Source organism: Gadus macrocephalus, chromosome 22 (genome assembly GCF_031168955.1).
Source record: "Gadus macrocephalus chromosome 22, ASM3116895v1".
Lineage (NCBI taxonomy): Eukaryota > Metazoa > Chordata > Actinopteri > Gadiformes > Gadidae > Gadus > Gadus macrocephalus.
In genome coordinates, this window is record NC_082403.1 from 4,758,913 (window position 1) to 4,781,346 (window position 22,434).

The 22,434-nt window shown below is 44.9% G+C and overlaps 3 protein-coding genes and 1 long non-coding RNA gene across 4 annotated transcripts; 1 reads left to right on the forward strand and 3 right to left on the reverse strand.

Annotated features, from left to right (window-relative positions):
* Positions 1-2,352: 2,352 nt before the first annotated feature.
* On the forward strand, positions 2,353-3,883 carry LOC132451029 (uncharacterized). Its single transcript, XR_009523953.1, has 3 exons — positions 2,353-2,478; positions 2,744-2,828; positions 2,985-3,883. It is a non-coding gene; the product is annotated as an uncharacterized LOC132451029 (long non-coding RNA).
* A 4,608-nt stretch (positions 3,884-8,491) lies between these two features.
* Positions 8,492-12,536, reverse strand: si:ch73-196l6.5 (riboflavin transporter 2). The gene is made up of 4 exons (XM_060043185.1): positions 12,342-12,536; positions 9,787-10,839; positions 9,415-9,538; positions 8,492-8,883 (listed from the first exon to the last, which is right to left on the reverse strand). The coding sequence occupies exons 2-4, from the start codon at positions 10,797-10,799 to the stop codon at positions 8,674-8,676; spliced, it is 1,347 nt and encodes a 448-aa protein (XP_059899168.1). The 5' UTR covers positions 10,800-10,839; positions 12,342-12,536; the 3' UTR covers positions 8,492-8,673.
* A 624-nt stretch (positions 12,537-13,160) lies between these two features.
* Positions 13,161-18,498, reverse strand: slc52a2 (solute carrier family 52 member 2). The gene is made up of 4 exons (XM_060043180.1): positions 18,196-18,498; positions 16,439-17,357; positions 15,949-16,072; positions 13,161-15,231 (listed from the first exon to the last, which is right to left on the reverse strand). Exons 1-4 carry the CDS (start codon positions 18,452-18,454, stop codon positions 15,022-15,024), a joined length of 1,512 nt encoding a protein of 503 aa, XP_059899163.1. The 5' UTR covers positions 18,455-18,498; the 3' UTR covers positions 13,161-15,021.
* Positions 18,499-18,798: 300 nt separating this feature from the next.
* LOC132450950 (uncharacterized) lies at positions 18,799-22,350 on the reverse strand. Its single transcript, XM_060043162.1, has 3 exons — positions 22,301-22,350; positions 21,950-22,040; positions 18,799-21,773 (listed from the first exon to the last, which is right to left on the reverse strand). Exons 2-3 carry the CDS (start codon positions 22,008-22,010, stop codon positions 19,291-19,293), a joined length of 2,544 nt encoding a protein of 847 aa, XP_059899145.1. The 5' UTR covers positions 22,011-22,040; positions 22,301-22,350; the 3' UTR covers positions 18,799-19,290.
* Positions 22,351-22,434: the final 84 nt, after the last annotated feature.

A 22,434-nucleotide genomic window follows, 5' to 3' on the forward strand; every position in this document is an offset into this window, starting at 1 on the left:
CAACAACCACGATGCCTGGTAAGTATTCTGATTGAAACTGTTATCTTGTTATGGTGTTCATTTATGTTATTGAATAGGGATGCATACATAGTACCAACCTAAGAAACCACAGTTTTCCTTATAAAACAGCCTAATTGTATATGGTTTCTAATATTTTCAGCCCAAAACAATCAAGAGATGGAGAACACGACAAACATGATTTCCAATGGCACAGAATCTGCCGGAAATAATGGGACAATCTTTTGCGCAAGCGAAATATGTCAAACTTACATCACAATAAGTGAAATTCTTAGTATTTTCATTGGACAACCTGTGATTGCAAAACTGCTGTGGACCGCCTTTCACTCAAAGAAGAAGGATATCCTGAACATCAATTTGGCTCTTTTTCACAACATCCAATACCTGCTAACCACTTTACACGTGTGTTTAATTTATTTAAACTGGGAATTCAAATCACGAATAGTTTATTTCATAAGTGTGTATCTTCTCATAGGAGGGCCGATGAATCTATCCTTCATCTGTTGGGAACGATACATTGCTGTGGTCCATCCCGCCTTCTATCCACTGTTAAAAAGGTACAGATGTAGGGAGGGTTGTGCTCTGTCAATGTGGTTTGTAGTGCTGCCCACTGCCACGATTAATGCTTTTTCGGATGAATTGAATATCAAAAGTTATGTCATACCCTCTATGGTGTACACCGTACTGTGCCTCATAGCAATTGAAATGGCATGGGTCAACATCGCCATTCTGAAGGCCCTCAGGACTTCAGGGCCTGCGACTCATAAATTACATCCTGCCAGAAAGCGAGCTTTTCGAACTGTGTGTGGCATTGTGTTCATTGCAATGATGTGTTACACTCCATTGGGTGTGGGTTTTTTATTCTTATTTTTCTCCGGACCTGATTCAACTTGTTTTTTAGTTCCTGCCATCATATTACTGGTGTCTGTTGCTAGTGTTGCGCATCCCATATTTTACCTGTCAACTACAGGGAACCTGCCTTGCCGAAGATCGTCAGCGACTCAGTAACGACACTGCTTACTGCTAATGATATATTTTCTATAAATAGCTGAGCAAACTGCCCCTTTGAAACACAATTCATGTACAATTCATTTATAGCTTATAGGTTTAAACCTTAACATTTGGAAATTTTGAGAACCAATGGAAGCGGTCATGTGAGTATTTTTGTTTTGTATAATATTATAATATCACGTAGGCCTATGCCCGGATGTCCCAAAATGCGTTATACGAAAATAACTCAAATGTGTTGTAAGATGTACAACATAATATGAAACATTTCTGCATTAAAATATCGGAAAATGACTAGTCCTTTGTTCTACCTTTTTTTTGTTGTTGTGTGAGTTAAATTTTTCTAATTTCCAACAATGTTCATACACAGAAAATGCCGTAGTTTCCTTCATAGTAACGACCTGTTACATTCGGCATGTCAATGACGGGGTGCTTTGTATTTCGCCTGTTGGAGAGGCCCGGATGTGCAAAAGGCGATGTAAAGTAATGACCAACATTGGCTCTATAGGGAGGAGTGCTGCTGCTGACCGTCTCCTCGGCAGCAACACACTGCTGGACACACAGGACGCATACTGTCATCTTGCGCGCCTAGTTCGCCACGTAAGACCGCTGTAATTCAGAGTGTGAACATCTGTTCAATATCCAATAGCTTACTCGATTTTTCACAGCCTTTTTAAAGACTGTGATGCAGACAATAAAGACCCAGGCGCAGACGATTAAGACCTTTTTTGTTTCCATATCGTTGACAACGCTGGATTAGCCTCAGCTTGGATCTGGTGATGGGTGAACAAACTTTCATTACTGTACATCAAAAAGATGTGGAGTTATGAGTCTTTGGAGTTTAATTTATTGCCGTAGCACCTCCTGTGGTCCATTTTGGATGGGGTTTTGCCTTGTTAACCTTTGACCTATGCTTATTTAAGTAGACCAAGTTTGGTGAGGATAGACTCAAGGTGGCCCCGCCTTTGGCACCTAACATTTATTTTGGCTTACTTGACTCATGTGCCTTTGACTGCACCAAGTTCGATTATGATCGGGTACAATTTTTGCCGTTAAGTTCAATTTGGATGATTATGAGCCTACGGCAGCCATGTTGTTTCGTCAATCGAGTTCATCATCTACTTGAGCAGTTATAACTTTGGCCCCCAACAATCACTAATCCCTCCCTAACCCTAACCCTAACACTAACGATTACAGTAGGTTGCCTCACACTTTGTGCTTGGCCCCCTAATAATAATAATCTCTGCAGTCCTGCAGGATCGTGCGACGGTCGTCCAGCATGACTGAACACCTGTTGTTTTGACAGGCCTTTGTGGAACCACATCAGTGATTTGTTTTGTTTGACTGTCCAACAGACACTTTAGGTAAATAAGTAAGGTGTCACCAACTGGCTATAAAATCACAGGACCAAGGCCTTTATCTTGGCCATATAGCAACAACCACCGATACCTGGTAAGTATTCTGATTGAAACTGTTATCTTGTTATGGTGTTCATTTATGTTATTGAATAGGGATGCATACATAGTACCAACCTAAGAAACCACGGTTTTCCTTCTAAAATAGCCTAATTGTATATGGTTTGTAATATTTTCAGCCTGACTGAACACCTGTTGTTTTGACAGGCCTTTGGCGGAACCACATCAGAGGCCCCAGAGAGTTGTTAGATGCGTTTGTCTTATTTGCACGACGTGATTTGTTTTGTTTGACTGTCCAACAGACACTTTAGGTGAATAAGTAACTGTCTATAAATCACAGGACTGAGGCATTGATCTTGGCCATATAGCATCAACCAATGATACCTGGTAAGTGTTCTAATTGAAACTGTTATGCTAGTTAATGTGTTAGATTATGTTACTGAATAAATATTATAAATAGTACCAACTTCACAATACCAACTTTAGCCACCATGGTTTTCCTTCTAAAATAGCATAAATGTGTTTGGTTCTTCATATCTTCAGCCCTTAACAATCGAAAGACATGGAGATTACCACTAACGTGTTTTCCAATGGCACGGAATCTGCCCGACGTAATGGGCCATCAACCCAATGTCTGGGCCATACATACTGGATTTCCGTTGCAATAAGTGACCTTTCGTGTATCTTCATTGGACAACCTGTGATTGCAAAACTGCTATGGACCGCCTTTCACTCAAAGAAGACGGACGTCCTCAATATCAATTTGGGTCTCTTTCACAACTTCCAATACCTGCTAACCACTATACACTTGGGTTTCATATATCAATTTAACAAGGATCCAAGTTTAAAAATTGTTTCTTTCATAAGTGTGTATCTTCTCATAGGAGGCCCGCTGACTTTATCCTTCATCTGTTTGGGGCGGTACATTGCTGTGATCCATCCCGCCTTCTACCCACTGTTGAAAAGGTACAGATGTAGGGAGGGTTGTGCTCTGTCAATGTGGTTTCTAGTGCTGCCCACTGCCACGATTAAATACTTTTTAATTGAATTCAAAATTAGCAATCAGATTGTAATAGACTACATGGTGTACACTGTAATGTTCCTCATGCTGATTGTAATAGCATGGTGCGAACACGCTATTCTGAAGGCACTCAGAATCTCGGGGCCTGCGACTGATAAATTACATCCTGCCAAAAAGCGAGCTTTTCAAACTAACCGTGCCATTGCAATCATTGCATCGATGTGTTACATTCCAGTTGGTGGATTAATTTCATGCACATTGATAAAAGGAAATGAAACAATTTGTTCAACAATTCCTGCCATCCTATTCCTGGTATCGATTGCTAGTGTTGCGCATCCCATATTTTACCTGTCAACTACGGGGAACCTGCCTTGCCTAATCATCACAGATTCCATAAGAAACTGGCGTCATGTGGCGTCAGGTGGTGAAGCGGGTTGGCTGGTAACCGGCGGGTCGCTAGTTCAATCCCCCGGCTCCTCCTAGCCAAGCGTCGAGGTGTCCCCGAGCAAGACACCTCACCCTGACTGCTGCTGCTGACGAGCTGGCTGTCGCCTTGCATGGTAGTCACCGCCGTCATGCATACATTGACACCAGAGTGTAAATGTGTGCATGAATGGGTGAATGTTGTAATGTTCAACGTGTACAGCGCTTTGAGTGGCCACTGGTTCTTAAAGCGCTACATAAAAGCAATTTATTGACCATAAGAAAAAACACTGCTAATGATATATTCTCTATAAAGAGCTTAGAGTGTAGATCCTTTGGAACACAATTGAAGTACATTCAACATGCATTTACATAACATGTATAACTTATAGGTATACATCTTTTCATTGGCACTTTTAGAGAAACAATGGAAGCTGTCCTGTGATTCTTTTTTACCATATTATAATATCATGTAGGCCTATGCCCAGAGGTCCCAAAAGGCTGAATGGGAGAAGAGTTTGAATGTAATTAGTTATTAATGCCACAGCCATTTGTCGGCTATTAGTGTGCCGGCCTCTGTATGAGCCTATTGAGATTTTAGCCTGGCTTACTCAAATCTTTCTTACAGCACCCTATTAAAGGCATAAGAAGTAACATTTCTGCTTTAAAATATCTTAAAACTACAATTCCTTTGTTATACTTTTTTGTTATTACATTATCCAAATTGTTTCCAAAAAATGTCAACCTAAGAGAAATCCGTAGTTTCATTCAGGGTAACGTCCTGTTACATTCGGCAGCAGGTCAATGACGGGGTGCTTTGTATTTCGCCTGTTGGAGAGGCCCGGATGTACCATAGCCAATGTAAAGTAATGACCAACAATTGCTCTATAGCAGGGGTCTCAAACTCGCGGCCCGGGGGCCAATTGAGGCCCACCGGATGATATTTTATGGCCCCCTACTTGACATCAGAGTTTAGTGTTAGTGCGGCCCCCGTGTTGTTGTCAAACGCACATTTTTGCTGAGTCGCTTGCCATGCTTTTTTATCACTTGTGATAGACCAGATGTCCCGGTTTTGCCGGGACAGTCCCAATTTTGAGTTGCGTGTCCTGAGTCCCGACAAAAGCCAAAGGACACTAAAATGTCCCAGTTTCCACCAACCATTATGAAACGTCCCCTGTTGTCAGCGATTACATAGCCAACGTGATCTAATTACAGCCCAATCATTATCTTAGATTGGGTCTGTTGTGCTACTTTTTCTTGTGGAATACTTGATGTGGCCCAGCCTGACCCAGACTCTACCTCCAGCGGCCCCCAGGTAAGTTGAGTTTGTGACTCTATAGGAGGGAGTACCGCTGCCAACCGTCTCCTCGGCAGGAACACACTGCTGGACACACAGGACTCATACTGTCATCTTAAGCGTCTAGATCGCTGTAGTTGTTGAGTGTTGAATATCCAATATCTTTCTAACTTAACAAATTGACACCACTTGTGACCCTTCTGTCAGCTAGCACCAATTATGTTGGAAACACTATAAGTGTGAAGTAATATTTTAAATTTAGGGTAGTCGACTCATCTAATTCTGGGAGTTATTGTTACATTACTTATGCAATTTCATTCAAATTAATTTGCATAACGTGACTAAACGTAACCTGAATACAATGATAAAACATTGACCTGTCCGTGAACATGAGTTCGGTCTGAGTCATGTCAGATACCTTTTCACAGCCAATGGGGGTAAGGACAACAACTTCAATTATGTTTGAACCGGCCGGATCCGGTCGGGAGAGAGACGGAAGATACGTCTAAACGCGGATAATGGTGAAAATACAATTTCCTTTGTAACGTTTGGATTTTTATCACATTTATTTTTTATAACTGACTGTTATTATCTCAACCAACGGAGCTGGCATTCACTTTGCTCTGAATGCATTATCTTTTGCAGGTTGTATTTAACTTACATGCCACAGGGGCCATTAATGAGACAGAATATATGTATATCTATATATATATATATATATATATATATATATATATATATATATATATATATATATATATATATATATATATATATATAGCAAAGCAGAACTTGTAGCCAGCTTATTTAAGCTGTTTAACAGTTCATGTTAAGGTCTCTCTCTCTCTCTCTCTCTCTCTCTCTCTCTCTCTCTCTCTCTCTCTCTCTCTCTCTCTCTCTCTCTCTCTCTCTCTCTCTCTCTCTCTCTCTCTCTCTCTCTCTATTTCTCTCGCTCTCTCTCTCTATTTCTCTCGCTCTCTCTCTCTCTGTCTAGTCCTATTTGACTAAACACCTGCCGTTTCGATAAGCCTTTTGTAGGTCCACAGTATCACCTATCAATTGTTCATTTTTCTGATGCCTGAGTTACACCTTACATATATATATACGCCTTGTATGTAAATCTCACTTGTTAAATCACAACTTGAAGTGGTTTGTTTTGTTTGATTGTCCCACAGTCACTAGCCTGTAGGTAAATGGATGAGCTGTGATCCACTTGCTATAAAATCATAGGACTGACTGGAACCTTCAGGAAACTTCGCCAATACCTGGTAAGCAAAACATTCATTTATAAATATAGTCATTATGTTAGTTATGACCATGAATCAGCCCTCAACTGTTTTGGCCTATCCCTGACTTGTGTGCGGTTTCTAATATTTTTTAGACCCACAATCTGGAGTTGGAGGACATGGAAGACTTATTTGACAACGACACAGTTAAAAATAATGAAAACTACCACTTCACAGTTGTTATCACAACGCTTGATATTTCTACGGTTCTCATTGGACTACCGGTGATTGCAAAGCTGCTGTGGACGACCTTCCACTCAAAGAAGACTGATGTCCTCAATATCAATTTGGCATGTTTTCACACCCTTCAAAACATGCTTTCCCTGTTACAAATAATTGTAATTTTGATTAACATTGATGACCATACCAAAATGACTAGGTTTTTATTTGTGTATGTACTCATTGGAGGGCCAATGAATCTATCCTTCATCTGTTTGGAGCGGCACATTGCTGTGATCCATCCCGCCTTCTACCCACTGTTGAAGAAGTACAGATGCAGGGAGGGTTGTTCGCTGTTGGTGTGGCTTTTGGCGGTGCCTCCTAGCCTAATGAAAGCCCTTTCTGAGGACCTCCATACTTCAATGGAACAGGGGTCAATGGACATTGTAGCGTACACCATTTTGTGCCTTGTGGTGATTGTAATGTTATGGTCCAACATCGCCATTCTCAACGCTCTCAAAAACTCGCCGTCCTCCACTGATAAACAACATCCCGTCAAAAAGAGAGCTTTTCAAACAGTCCGAGCGATATTCATTGCATCGTTTCTGTGTTACATCCCAGCGGGTATAATGTTTAGGTATAAGACTGTAGCGAGAGTCTCCTCTTGTATAATTTCTCCTTTCTGTATATTCCTCGTCACTGTCGCTAGTGTGGTGCATCCCATGTTTTACCTGTCAGCTACAGGGCAGCTGTTTCCATGTTTAACACCGACAAAGTGAGATAGGCCTATTTATCTTTATATCTGAAATGGAGGTTATTCCTCCTCCATCCTTCTTAGTTTTAGTCAATCTTTTATTTTATCTTTTCAGAATACATTGTTTTGTTTATTCACGTTTTCTTGCCAACATCGCCTGGTTCCTCCTTTGAGAGTGATTGATCGCCCACCGTAACCATCCTGTTGAAACAGGATATGCCGCTTTTCCACCGCACATGTAGCTCGACTCGACTCGACTCGACACGACACGACTCGACACGGTAGCAGCACGGGTCGTTTTCCACCGCAAATAGTACCTCCGGGACGTGGGCGGGGTCGGCTGCGCGAAAGGGCCGTGACGTATTTTTGTACGCGACGCAAACAACACCTACGCAACCCACACATGGACAGAACCCACATAACAACAATGGAGGACATCGATGCGATGGTATTCGTGTTTGTATTATTAGCTGGCATGTTGAAGAAGTTGAAGAAGTGGAATATGTTGGCTGCGGCGCTGCTATGGCTGTTACCAGCATGGTTGCCATGTCGCTCTCGTGACTTCGTCACACTCTCTGGCCAATCAGTGGCCGGCCGTCTGCCGACATCACCTTTTAGCATCGGCTCACCTCGCTTGGAACCTAGAGCGAGGCGGTACTAAAAAAAGCAGCCACTCTAGGTACCAGATACCATGTTTTCGCGGTGGAAACGGCAAAAATGCAAGCTGAGTCGAGTCGAGTCGAGCTGGTACCATGCAGTGGAAAAGCGGCATTAGACTTGGTTTACTTTAATTTGCCCATTGAAGGGGTAGACCAAATGTCAGATATTCCCTTTAATATATTATTTTTCCTCACAATTCTTTCTGCGAGGACGTCTATAACGAATGCCATATGAAGATTATTTTCACCCAAAATTGGCGCATTATAAAAAATACACAAAAAAGTATGTATTTATGCATGTTTAATGTTTTTGGAATAAAGTCTAAGGTGTTCAAAAGTTTAAAGTAATTTATTTACATTCACTTACATTTCTATTTACACATTTCTTGTCAATTGACATTGACACTTACAGGTAAACATTTTGGAAGCTGTCTTTGTGCTGGTAGGCTCATTTAGTTTCATTTAGCCACTGATATGCCCCTCTCTGCCTGTAGTCAAATATTAGTCTGCTGACCAGACCGAGGGGTCTTGACATTTTATATAGCCTTAGGCTTAGTAGGCCAATGGCCATTCATTCCAACATGTGTGGTTTCCATTGCTGTTGGCTGGGTTTTCCACAATAAATTCCTTTAATCACGGGCATTTTGAATTGCATGGGTCCCCAGAAGAAAATAAGCTATACACGCTGACTAAAGGAAACATTGTGACGGCCCCTAACAAGGAACCCAACTGCACTACAGCGCCGCACCACACGAGGGCGCTGTGTCCTTCGTCGCGCAGGATCACCCCAATGATCACTTTTACATAGGACAGAGTGAGAACAAAAACAATCCAGGCACACACCTGTTGAGCAGAAGACAAGATGTGTGAACCTCATTGCATGCGTGCATTCAAATGCGATGGAAATAATGGCTCTCAATCGAAATGCTGTAATAGCAGGTTATGCCATATTTTCCATAAACAATATACGGTAACATGTGAAGGTAATTAAATACTGGTGATTCTGGTTAACCGGCATATTTGATTAAAGAAAACGGCACAGAAATCACAGTTTTACACTGCTAAAGCATTAATCAGAAAATAATTAACTTATGACCCCTATTTCACCACCAGGTACGAGGTTGATTAGTTATTAGATAAAGCCTCTCCTATCTGGGAGTGTCCACCCGGATGTAGGATGAAGCGATTCAGCCTCCCAGTTGGTGCAGTCCATCAGGTTGGTCATCTATCCATCCTACACCTGGGAGAACGCTCCCACTTATGATGTCCCCCGGTGAACGCTGACCCACCAGCCATCACGCCTGGTGGTAACGTAGGGGTCCTTTATAGCAGAGCAACAGAGTACAAGAGGCCCTGAAACAACGTTGGACTCACGATGAGGACCACTCCCGAGGTGTCGTGGACCAGCAGCGGACAGGGACTCAGTGCAGCCATGCTCACGATGTACGCTGCAACACCGGTGCCCAAACACGTAAGCACTCCCATCGACAGCAGCGACCTACGTGTGCAGAAACAAACCTCTCATTTGCTGTTTGCGTTCTCTTGGATTGATTCGTCATTACACAGAAATCGTAGTGTTGACACCAGTGTGTGATGTGGTTTAGCGATTACAAGCCATTTCAAAATCAACACTATGGTGAACTGACACGTTTTTGATGTGCGTCCATATTCTGAAGCCAGACGCATGATGGTTCAGCGTACCAGTTAATAGTCATAAAATGCTACCACAAGTGGATCTGGCTCTACCTTATCGGGATGAAAACGGCGATGAAGCAGGCCAGCGGGTTGGCCACGGCGGCCGTGGTGGCGGACAGGTGATAGGCTCTGTTCCCGTAGGGCAGGCACGAGTAGGACTGCACGGACGGCACCACCACGTTGGTCAGGGCGTTGACCCACGCAAGGATGCCAAAGATGTACAGCACCTCCCTCGCGCTGTAGGCCCCCGTGCCGAAGCCGCTCCTGGGCTCAGCGTTGACCACTCTGAACGGATCCGTCCTCACGGCGCCCCTCTCGGAAGCCTGTGACCGGCCGTGGGTGGCCTTGACGCCATTTGTGTAGTCGCCGTTGCGGCGTTCCCGGGCCACGGCCGGGTGGTGGTTGAGGAGCAGGAACGCCGCCAGGCACACCAGCATCATGGCGCTCAGGAAGTAGAAGAAAACCTCCGGCGAGAAGTTGGCCGGCTGATACCGGGCCTCCAGCTCGGTGGCGGCGGCGGCGGCGGCGGTGCGGTTGGGCGCCCACGCGGCGGCGGTGACGTTGACGCAGTCCACAACCCCGACCCCCTGCACCAGGGCCACCAGTGCCGGCAGCAAGCCGCTCAGGCCCTCACCGATGTAGTACGTGGTGAGGTACTGCGGCTTGAGGCGCATCATGAAGGGCAGGAAGGTGACGGAGGAGGTGCAGTCCACGGTGGACAGGAAGAAGGTGAGCACCAGCAGAGCCACGCTGCGCGGGGCGCCCGCCACCACCGTGGTCTCCTTCCAGAAGAGGGCCAGCAGGAGGGAGGCCACGGCGCCCAGGCCGATGATGAAGTAGATGACGGCCGTCTCGTTGAGCTTCCCCGGCTGGAAGCGGTGCATGAGGGTGACGAAGAGGGGCCCCACGTTGGCCATCTGGATGAGCACCGACAGGTAGGAGGGCAGGTACCAACCCTCGGGGATCTGGGGCACCAGCAGGGGCAGCTCCACCCACAGACCGTTGATGGACACCCAGGAGCCCATGCCCAGCAGGCAGGCCAGTATGTGGGTGAACAGGGACATGCTGAAGGAAAAAGGTCCCTTCGAGTGAAGCACAACTTTCCTAAAAGATGGGAGGAAAATACATTTTGTTCGTTGGGGGTTGAGGGCATCTTGCCAAATGATGCATAAGGGTACACCTGCGGACACTGGGGATTGAATCTAGTACCTTTTCGCTGGGAGTAGGCGACCGGAACATCAGGCTTTCCTGCATAATACAATGCATGTGTCCACGGTACCCCAGGCTGCACAAGGATTGCGGTGAGGAAAGGCCGGTTCTCAGTAGTGTGTCTACTTGCGGATTTGCCAGCTTACAAGTCTTATTCTCCAAAGGCCGAACTCCCAAGATTGGACTTTGTATTCAGAAACGTCTTTCACGGTCTTTCGTTGACCTGCTGTAACATAAGCCTAAATGTGGAACTGCTTATTTTCAGTAATTGGCAATTATCGTTATAAGCTTGAATAACAAATGACTGGTTGGGGCGCCCTGGTAGCTAACCGGCTAGAGCATTACCCGGGTTAATGGGATGCATTAAGCGCACCATTAAAGGCTTAGTCCTTTTTCGCAGTGCTGCGGGTTCGATTCCCGCCCATGGTCCTTGCCTGCATGTACTCCCATACCTTCCAGTCTAACTCACTCTATCTTGAATGATTAAAGCGTAAAGAAATGCAAAAAGATGAAGAGAAAATGACAAAAAGAATGATCTGACTTGAAAGTTCTTAAGAAACAATATACATATGGCTGACAACCTCAAGGAAAGTAAAGTAAACATTATCAAAATGTGACCCATCAACAAACTTAAGTTAATATGTAAGCAAACAGTTGTATAAAAGGGTGTTTCCTCTTTCTCTAAATGATTAATTTGCATGTGCTGTCGCGTTAAGATGTCCCGTGTATGAGGCTTTACAGTCACAGAAGAGGCGGGGACGTCGTGATCCACCAACTCTTCTAACTGAATAATACTATAGGGATTCGTATTGGTTTACGTGTGATGCAAAATCCGAAAAGTCTTTAATGACAAACCATATATTTGAACCAATGTAGACAAGACTTGGATTAAGATGGTTTTGTCCGTTTGGGAACCTTGCAAACTTTTGAAAAGTTTATAGCCATCTGCTATGACGGGGTAATGTTCAGCAGTGTTATACAACCTAAGAACACGTCTGAGCAGGCATTGTTTGTGGAAATCATGAAGGAAATCATGCTGTGAGAGCTTTTGAAAACACTATTATGTCACAGCTCGGAAATCATAGCATGCACATCTGGCAATGGAACGTGAAAAATATATGAAAAGTTATAGAAAGGGTTTTTAACCTTTAAGTGCGCAAAATTGTCAATTTAAAATGTTCTATTTAAAGGTTATATTTGTGTCTCACTAAAAATACTATCGTGAATTTCAAAAATTCTTCTTGCAAAGGATTAGCAGGTTGCAACACAGCATCTATCAACTTCCATATTAACATTTATACCATGTAATACCTGGGCTGCGCTTCTGTGACGTTATAATCACAGAACCGTCAAGTTAAAAAAAACAAGGCAGTATCTCTTGTCGGGCAAACACTCACCGTGGCTCGACAGAAGCTCAGCAAACCGACATCTAAAATCACATTCCCCCGGACTCTGAGCCAAGTTTATAACGGTGAGGGAGGGGGGGACGTTGATCAACCAACCATGACACAGGTCTGCAATATGCCCTCCCCCCCTGATACATTGACAAACAGAGAGACACACATCACATGTTGTGATTCGTAACCAGCTTCTTTGTTTTTTTAACAAAAAAAACCCATCTTTGACTAGTCAAAGGTTTATAGCATCTGGAGGTTTTCTTGACCCCCCCCCCCAGGCCGGTCATGGGAGCAGAGGCTTAAAGTTTTCAGTTCCCCTTTCCTGTATACGTACTTATCGGATATAAACCAAACAAGTTGTTTCTGTTGTGGTGTGGGCTTTAGGGAAAAGTATACATTTGTATTATCTATCTATGTGATTCCTGCAAGAGGGAATCACAAGATGGAGAGGCCTCCATCTTTTATGTAGCATTTTTATTTGATTTTATTAAAAACTAGAATGTAGTTAACAAAGTGGATCAATACTGAAATTCTTCTATATGGGTAAAAAACAAAATAATAGCTTAACTTGAGTTAATTGCCTGAAAAATATAGTACGATTGAGTAGATACCTTTTCATAAGCACATACTTTGCGGAAATGTCCATTCTCAGAAGAAAAAAAAAAAAATAAATTATAAGAAGCCAAGAGATTAATGTGGGCTAATGACAAGAAACCAAAATGGGGAGCTGGATACCCGTCGATTGGATTTAGCTTAAAAATCATATTTGGAAAATAGTTAACAGAAATGGATTTGGATTGGTATCAATAAAAAGATCAGTTTCATCTTTGAAAGTTACTTGGTTTAATCAGTTTCACTATTTCGATTTAGTGAACAGAATCGTAAACAAACCACATGATGGCAGTAGCATACATCAGTCAGGACATAAAATACACAATGTAATGGCTTTGGCTGGTTTAATTTCGACAGCAAGGAGATGGAGGGGGCTAGAGACATTTGAAAGACATTACAATTTATTCTTCCTGATACATCGTTATCCTAAGTTCCCTGGGCTCTCATGAGTGTCACAACATTGTACAGTTTAATACGTTTGCCATATTGTAGCAATAAATCAAACCTAATTGAATACTAGAAGATGAGGCGTACCATTTGTTCTCAAATAACCTTTTGTTTCTTTTAAAAAATTAGCCCTTTCCTCAGATGACTAGCAATGGAAGGAGTGTTGATAGCTATGTAGTAGCTAACCAATACCTTTAGGCACATTGAGATTCTTATCTTCACAAACCCGGACAAACATGGGCTGGGTAAAGGTTCATTATTCACTCAGCGAAATCATGATCCCTTCAAAACTCATTAGGACTTTCATGATGGTGTCAATGTTGAACTGAATTTTTTACAATCTATGTACTTTAAAAAAAAAAGAACTTTTTTGCAGATGATTTCACTTATGGCAACAATAATAATAATCTGTTACAGTTCATAAAAAAAAATCCAACTAAGAACAAAAAAAATTACAATTTCATCTGCAATCAATCAGTTACATGGTAAATCAAACAATGAAGCCTTTACCAAACAAATCAAGAACATTCCTTGTAGTAAAGTAACTATGACAATCTGTTCAGGTTTATCAACGGTAGCAGCATATTGATGATAATCAGAATAGTACAATTTGAATATCAAAATATATAGCCTACATTCGTGGTGGTCTGCTATTAAAACATTTCCTCTTTTACCAAAGTTGGTTTTTGGACACTACATTTGGTAGGCCTTGAATTTACCAGTAAATACATTCTTTGAAATATTACAATAATGTATTAACTATTTGCCACTGAAAAATTACTGTCCTTTGGCTGGTAATAAACCTGTGTTGTCACTTTTTTATGTAGAAAGCACTGATGTACAATAATTGCTACGCTAACAACATTTTATTACACAAATAGTAATTAGCTTATCCCAGTTCCTCCTAGGGTGAAGTTGACCTTTAAAATGTGTTGTTACATTTATTGTCAATTGTCAATTACATGATTATATTCTTTTATAATAATTACCAAGTGACTAGCAGCAAGTAAAAAAAGGTATTAAAAGGCAAAAGAATCTCCCTGTATTGTTTGAAAGACCTGGACGCATATGGATTGCAATGAACAGAAAATATGGTCTGTGCATGAAATGGTTACTTAGTGTAGAGGTAGGAAACTCAATGTAGTTATTAACAACCATTTCCATTGCATTTCTTTCCCCTCGCATAAGAAAAGGAAGAATGTTTTTCTTTCTCTCTGTGTGAATAAGTAGCTTATTGTGTTCCTGAGGTCATCAACAGTTTCACATGATCCTTCCAAAGCTTAGGACAGCTGTAAAAAATATTCATAAAACGCACCACAAATAGCCTCTTGCAGTATCGTCTCCTTAAAAGGCCCCTTTCTCTTTCCCACCCCCTTGGTCGACAGTAACTCAATGCTCCTATTATCCAGGAAGCCTCCAGCGACCTCTATGTTCCCCAAAACAACAACAGAGCGTCTCATCACGAGCGGCACTATCCGCGGGAATCAAAAAAAGGCTTGTGGCACTTTAATTCTAGAGCTTGCACCAAAAAAAACACGATCCCCTCAGAGTGAATACGGAGAACGATGTCTCAAAAATCCTGAAAATCCGATGTTAGCTCGGAGTGGACGCCGCGGGGCGGCTAGCTGCAGTTGTCCACACACTCCTGGGCGCGGGAGAAGACGTGGTAGACGCTCACCAGGGGGAACATGGAGAGCGCCCCCACCAGGGAGCCGGCCTGGATGGAGATGCCGCACCACAGCAGGGCGGAGTGGCCCGCCTCGTGGAGCAGGGTGCCGATGGCCACCTTCAGGTAGGAGAAGAGCCCCGTGAAGACGATCCAGGAGGTGACCTGCAGGGAGGAGGCGCCACAGACAGAGACACACACACACACACACACACACACACACACACACACACACACACACACACACACACACACACACACACACACACACACACACACACACACACACACACACACACACACACACACGTTTCACCACATGATGGCCAGAACGCTGGAACTTCACAACGCCACTGGATTCAGGGTTAGGATAGCGTAGCGGGCGAGGGTACGAGTCCCAGCTGCCCAAAGGTACCCGGGTTCGATCCCCGCTAACGTCCATGTGCTATGAACCTTGGCAGTCACACAGGGCCTGTAGGCATTCCCAGAGCCAGAGGGGTGAACAGCCCACCCGCTCCTTCATGACCTGTTCCTGAAGTCACTTTTGGTGACATGGATAAAAGGAGCCAAGAACTAAAAAATAGTATAGAAAGATTCTATGTGCCAGTTAATTCTTATTTTCCTCAATTCGTTAAATACAATGTAAACAAGACTTGGATTAAGATGGTTTCGTCCGTTTATAATTTGCCATTTCCGCCCACGTTGGACCAATCGCTGTAAGCATCCATGAAATCCATGACGTTTACTACGAGAGTTAACCTATTTGTTTTGGTTTCTGTTGAAGCCCCTCGTGTTGACATGACTTACAGGCGATGCCCAGAACCAGCCTTAACACCGGTGGGTGCGTCTCGCGGTTCTGCGTTTCGGGCCCGAGTGACTCACCACTAGTCCCACGCCCGCCGGGTGCCCCAGGAGAGGGGGGCACGGGCTGAGGGCCGCCAACGCCATGAGGTACGCTGCAAACACCCCTCCTGCCAAGGACATGACGCCCAGACACGCAGAGGACCTGGGAGGTGAGAGAATCGAACAAACTGGAGTTTGAGTATTGTCTTTCGAACTGAATATACAGTATTATAAAACGACAAAAGCCTTACGTTGTTTCCTCTCACATATGTACTTTATTTTATTACTTTATTTTATTGTGCACTTACTACAATGCAAACGTCCTACTTTGCCTTTGTTCTCTTTTACTCATCCGTTTTCTTTATTTTATGAAGATGTTTCTACGTGAAGCACTTTGAGTCTGCCTCGTGTATGAAGAGCGACACATAAATAAAGTGGCCATGTCTTGCCTACCATCAGACGACCTCTACACGAGAAGCACTAACCGATCCCACGGACTCAGACCCTCAGAGCCCCCCCCCCCCCTCACCTGAAGAGGACGAACATGGCCACGAAGCACGCCAGCGGGTTGGCGATGTTGCCCAGGACGACCGACAGGTGGAAGGTCATGGTGCCGTAGGGCAGGCAGGAGTAGCTCTGGACGGACGGCAGCACGCCGTTGGTGAGCGCGTTGGACACGGCCAGCAGCGCCAGCAGGTACACGTTGCGCGGCGTCCAGAAGGTGTGCGCCGCCAGCTGCTCCTCCATCGCGGGCCGCTCGTCCGTGACCAGCGGCCCGCCGTTGTGGAGCGGGTGCGTCTCCTCCCCGTCGCCCGTCTCCCCCGGCCCCTTCCCCGCCGCCGCCGCCGCCGCCGACGACCCCGCCTCCGCCTCGTCGACGGCGGCGACAGGCTCGTCGCCCGGTCGCCACGACGACGAGGCCTCCTGCCGCCGCACCAGCGCCAAGAAGGCGAGCGCCGACACGCAGAGCATGGCGCACAGGAACCAGAAGAAGCTCTGCGCGGGGAAGCTCTCGGGCCGGTGGACGGCGTGGCCCGCCGTGCCGTTGACGGACTCGGTGCACTCCGTCTTGCCGATGCCCTGCGCCAGGGCCGCCACGCAGGGGAAGAGCGCGCTCAGGCCCTGGCCGACGAAGAAGGTGCGGATGTACTGCGGCGGGTAGCTGTAGGTGAAGGGCAGGAAGGTGACGTTGGACGTGCAGCACACCAGCGCCAGCAGGAAGCTGAGCAGCAGGAAGGCCAGCGAGTGCTGCCGGTCGCCCACGCCGGCCGTGTGCGACCAGAACACGGCCAGGGCGCCGGAGGCGGCCACGGCCAGCGCCTGGATGCCGTGGATGACCAGCCGCTCGTTCAGGCGTCCCGGGGCGCAGTGGTGGGTCACGGTGACGGCGATGGGCCCCAGGTTACCCAGAGCTATCAGCACGGAGAGGTAGGCGGGGAGGTTCCATCCTGCGAGCAGAGGGGGCGGTGGGAGGGGATCAAACCATTTTGCAACTGCCAGCTGAATTGCACAATTACGACACACAGACGGAGTTGACCGCATTCCATGCAATGTTTCATACAATGACGACAGCGGTCAGTACTGTGCAGAGCCATATAGCAGGACTTGTCTAACACGTCATTGGGTATGTGGGAGCGGTATATATATATATATATATATATCTTGGATGGACACACACGACCATCCTGCTTGAGCCCTGAGCCCCATTCAAACCTCTTCATGACTAACCACGGAACTTCGCAGTGAACTAAACAACCCATTTCCAAGGTAAATAGTACTTGGGAAAAGTGTTTCATATATACAGAAAAACCTGCCGTGCCATTGGTCAAACAAAGAAACAAAATAGACAGAAGTTCTTCAGACAGTAACTACTAGAATAAGAAGTAATAGCGCCGTTATTACATTATGTATCGATTATCAGTAAGTAAACGGGTAGCAATACAAAGCATATATTGATTCACTTTTTTGGGGGCGGATTTTACCTTAGCGTCTTTGGGTGTCTAGAATAGCGCTATATAAATTAAATCCATTATTATTATAGACTTGCTATTTCCCATTACCAGGACGTATGCCTATATACGGACAATGGCTAAACTGAACATTCTTCCATGGAGTCGCTTGGGCGACAGACAACAGTCTCCACGGAGACGCGCGAAAGAAACAATCCTTTCAATAAAACATGCTGATTGGAAAACAATCGTCCATCGCCCCTAATTATTCTACAACAATATTTTTTTTTTTGCATAATAGACGTCGTAAAATAAGAGTTAACTCTGGCACACTAACCTTCGGGCAATACTTTGACAATCACCGGCAGCTCGACCCAGAGACTGTTTACGGAAATCCAGGAGCCCATGGCAAAGAGCGCCATCAAAACGTGGGTCACCGCGGCACTATGCCACCAAGTGCCGGCCATTGCACCGAAAAATAGGTTTGGTTCTCCTCTGGTAAATGAAGTGTAGGTTGAGTTAACAAAGTCTCCTATGTTACGGTTACCTAACGACCTAGAGGTTGCCAAAGCGGAAGGCTGGATCGGATGTAACATAGATGTATGATGTTGAGCTGCGCGAAACTACCACACGCCCCCTTGAGAAAATGACCCAATCAGACAGCAAAGGGGAGAAAGGGGTGCGTTGGTTCGTTATAAAATAATAGCCTCATATATACACAAATAAACGTATGCACATAGACGTATTAATATAAATGTGTATTTATATATGTATGTACATATATATGCATACGTATATATATATTTATATAAGCATATATAAACTTATGAAAATCGATACTATCACTAACACTGTTATTTCCATATATGTTCAAACAAGGTATTTATTTTGCCTGGGCCTTTGGCCAACAATAGGCTATTAAAGGACTTCAGAAGCAACACATTTTTGAGGTTTTAATGACATTTGCATATGATATTGCACAGTAATTTCACAGGCGTACAAATTGACATACATACAAGTCAATACATTGAAAATTGAAGTTAGAAAATTGTAACAGTAATGGTTGGATTTGATTTGATTTATTTGGATAAAGACATATCCAAGGGATATAAGAAAAAACATGACAAAGTGCAAGCACTTATTTCCATCATGGTCACTCTATGCTAGCTCAATGATTGCTATCTTTTAGGTGGACCGCCTCATTTCATTGCAGTCGAAACATGATTGACTAACATGCCAAGTCACTGTAAGTAACATTATTTTCCTAATTATGTGGACTTTCCCCACATAAAACCAAACATTTTTCTTTTTAAAACACAAAATACTGAACATATTATTCTCCCATTATTGTTTAACATCGAATAAGTTCCCTTTGCTCTTCAGTACTCGAATTCCAACTGTTAGCCATTGACCCTGCGTTCGTCTGGGAACGTCAATTGGCCTGGCTGGGGGGGCTCAAGACAAAACTGTACCCAGGTTTCACCCGAGGTAGAGCCAGTTTGAGTTTTGGAGATATGCTCGAGGCGTACACAGAACCGTCAAAAGAGATATCCAAGTTGGGGTCGTTATTGTCCAGGACCATCTTCTGGTACAGAACTTCACAGCGCAGGGCCTCAACTTTCTCGGCGCCAGACTTAGATTCGAAGCGCAAGAGCAGCTTGTCGACGTCCTGCTGGGTCTTACACGGCCCCCCGTTTCTATTCACCGCGGCCATTACGTATTTTCTATTCGTATTCAAGGTGCGTCTTGGTTCAGCGACCTCAGGGTCGGGTTTGGGTGTCGCCCCTCCGTCCTTCTCCTCCCAATTGGTTGTCTTCAGGACACGGGCCCGTTTGGCGGCAGGCGAGCCGTTCCGAATCGGCTCGTCATCCTCCTCCACACCGGACGAATCCAAGGAATCGTCGTCCTCCGAAGAGCTTTCCGACGACAACGGAAGCTGTTGCCTTCTGGGAATCTTTCTTAGGTACGGATTGCTAAAGGGGTATTCCCTACACAAGGCCGAAAACGGGCAGCCGGTGATCTGAATGCCCACCTCCTCCTGTGGGGGTGGAGAGTACTTCCCCCCGGGCAGGAAATCCAACAAGTGTTCATCCAAAACCATGGCGATCCGCTTCAAGATGTTCTTCAGACAGTTCCTGATCAGGTCTTGGTTTGGATGCCACCTGCCGCAGTATTGGAAGACCCGGTGGAAGGTTCTCTCTTGCAGCGGATCCTGCAGAAACATGTTCACTTCCGCCTCCGGCTCCATGAGCATCAAGGGGTTCTTGGTCCACTCAAGGAGCTTCTGGTAGAGGCAGAGTATGTAGTGGCAGAAGAGGCCGTACTCACCGCCACTGCTCAGTAGTTGGTAGTAAGGGCCCAGTATTTTGCAGTGGACGACCGCCAGCACACACACGAGACTCTGTATGACGCCATCGGTGGCGTCGCTGTTGACACTCTCCAGGACGACGTTGGGACAGTCGTCGTCGTTCAACAGAAGCAGATCGGAGAAAAATAAGGGGATTTCCTCGTGGTGGTGGACGAGGCCTGCGGCTGCTTCAAAGTAGCTGTGGGAGTCGAGTATCTCCCATGGGCTACCTTTGAGTTTCGAAGGATTCCCCTTCTCCTCGCAGAACGCAATCCAGTGGTTCATGTAGCAGCTCCGACTGGAATCATCTGGGCTCAACACTTCGCAGGCCATGTGGACGTAACGTGAAGTGGCACTTTCAGGGAAATCCACAAATCTCTCGAACTTGGGGTTACCGTCTCTGCCCAACTTTTTCCCACTGGACTTTGCCGTCGCGTCCTCCACACTCATCAGCTCCTGTTCGATCACCTCGTGCAAGTCCACAAGAAAATGTGCGTTGTGGTGTAGAAACTCCAGAGGGGACGCCAAAGGGATGGCTTTCGCAAGCACATTGACTTTGCTCTCAAACTCTTTCATGCCTGGGAGTTCTTTGCATAAGTTGTATTGGTTTTTTAAAAGATCCAGCGAGAGCTGCTTGAAAGCATCGGTTTCCCCGCGATACACAGATGCCAGTTTTTGAATATTTAACATAGCAATGTCCAGCAGAGTTATTGTTTTTTGCTCATCATCTGTAGGATTACGATCGATGCTGAGAGGTATCTCCTCAACTTTAACTTGTAGGTTCCCCACGTCGGAATTGAGGCCAAAGATAGATCTCTCTTCGTCTTGCGTATTTGAAAATGTTTCGCAATTAACATGCTCTTTCTTGATTTTGGGTTTTTCCACGACCAGTGAAATATCCTTTTTGACCCGTTTCTTTGTGTTGAGTTTGCGCCCTTCACGCACCAGCTCAAACGGACTTTGAATCAGTGTCTCCATTGCTGTATTTCTCCTATAACTCCTTGTCTTGTAATTGCGGTAATTCAGCCTCAATTGTCTTATTTTAGGCCTCAGGACTTTGTATGCCTTCTGAATATCTCCATCCTTGCAAAACAGTGGATGGAAGTTTCTAAGCCAGAATGTTAAATTCCTCAGCTCAAGTTTTTCCCTGGCAGCGAAATTGCACAGCTCAAGAATCAACCCGTTGGTGACTTCAATAGACTGGGCCTGCTCCGAAAAATCTGCCTTCTCCAAAAGAGCAGTTCTTTCAACCCCGATGATATCACACAGTGGGCCAACAAAGTTAAAGTTGACCTCTGATTCCAGGAAGGTGTATCGCGCGTCAGTTCCTAAACTCAAGGTAGTGGCGATGCCTGTTTCAATCAGGCCTTGAAAGAAGGCAGATTGGTGTTCCGGAAAGATCTTCTTCAGCCACTCCACCACCGCATCCCAGGTCAGATGGTTGTCCTCTCGCATGAGTCCCACTTGAACCAAAAGTCTGTTTTTGCATCGCTGCGTGTCGAGGTCCAACTCCAAGCCAGCTTGGGAGCCATAGAAGTCAGCCACAAGCTTCCAGAAAGTTTCATCTCCTGAAAATAAAATAGAAACACATACATGTTGCAAATAATTTTATCCAGACACACAAATGCTTTCTTGTGTAACAACATGCCCAAGTTGTCTTTTTATGAATAAAAGCCTCAGAGTCGACTTTACAAAGGCCCCTACAGCGAGAGCCAGCGTGGCCCTCCCACCGACACACACTTACGTAGGTTCGCCTGAGCTATGACCGTTTTTCCAGATATCGAAAAGTTGAGGTCTTCTTCCATCGCTGATGGAATACTGATGAATGGGTTAGTCTGGGGAAGAAAGAGTAAACATTCGTCAACAAAACATAGAAGGTCAAAGAGCATTTGCGTCGGATCATGGAAAATGTTTACCATTAATTACAGCGACCCAAGGAAGGTAAATACATGCACGCTATTGTTGAGGCTTATACCTAAGCTCTGTAGAATTGTTATAAACTATATATTGTAAACACATTTGAGTGCTACCTTTACTATTATGGTCTTAATGTTAACTTGTAGTGTTTCACATGTATTTAGCGTTAGATTCTTACCGAAGATGTGATCTTTTACATCTAAAGCGTGAATGGGTAAAGCTTTCCCGTCCGGGGCCCCAAGTTCTATCCTGGCATCTGATTGGCTGTTTTTAGAAGGGGCGGTGCGTATGTTGCCCCTTCTGCCAATGAGC

Bases quoted from the DNA above. Each gene is read 5' to 3' on its own strand.
- si:ch73-196l6.5 (XM_060043185.1), bottom strand. From the start codon at position 10,799: ATGTCCCTGTTCACCCACATACTGGCCTGCCTGCTGGGCATGGGCTCC. The intron at 9,539-9,786 runs GTAGAGCCAGAT...CTGCACACGTAG, and splicing joins GCCGTTTTCATCCCGATAAG to GTCGCTGCTGTCGATGGGAG. The intron at 8,884-9,414 runs GTGAGTCCAACG...TCTGCTCAACAG, and splicing joins CCTCGGGAGTGGTCCTCATC to GTGTGTGCCTGGATTGTTTT.
- slc52a2 (XM_060043180.1), bottom strand. From the start codon at position 18,454: ATGTTACATCCGATCCAGCCTTCCGCTTTGGCAACCTCTAGGTCGTTA. The intron at 17,358-18,195 runs GTTAGTGTGCCA...CTCTGCTCGCAG, and splicing joins TGTCAAAGTATTGCCCGAAG to GATGGAACCTCCCCGCCTAC. The intron at 15,232-15,948 runs GTGAGTCACTCG...TCCTCCCTGCAG, and splicing joins CGGCGGGCGTGGGACTAGTG to GTCACCTCCTGGATCGTCTT.
- LOC132450950 (XM_060043162.1), bottom strand. From the start codon at position 22,010: ATGGAAGAAGACCTCAACTTTTCGATATCTGGAAAAACGGTCATAGCT. The intron at 21,774-21,949 runs GTAAGTGTGTGT...TTTTATTTTCAG, and splicing joins CATAGCTCAGGCGAACCTAC to GAGATGAAACTTTCTGGAAG.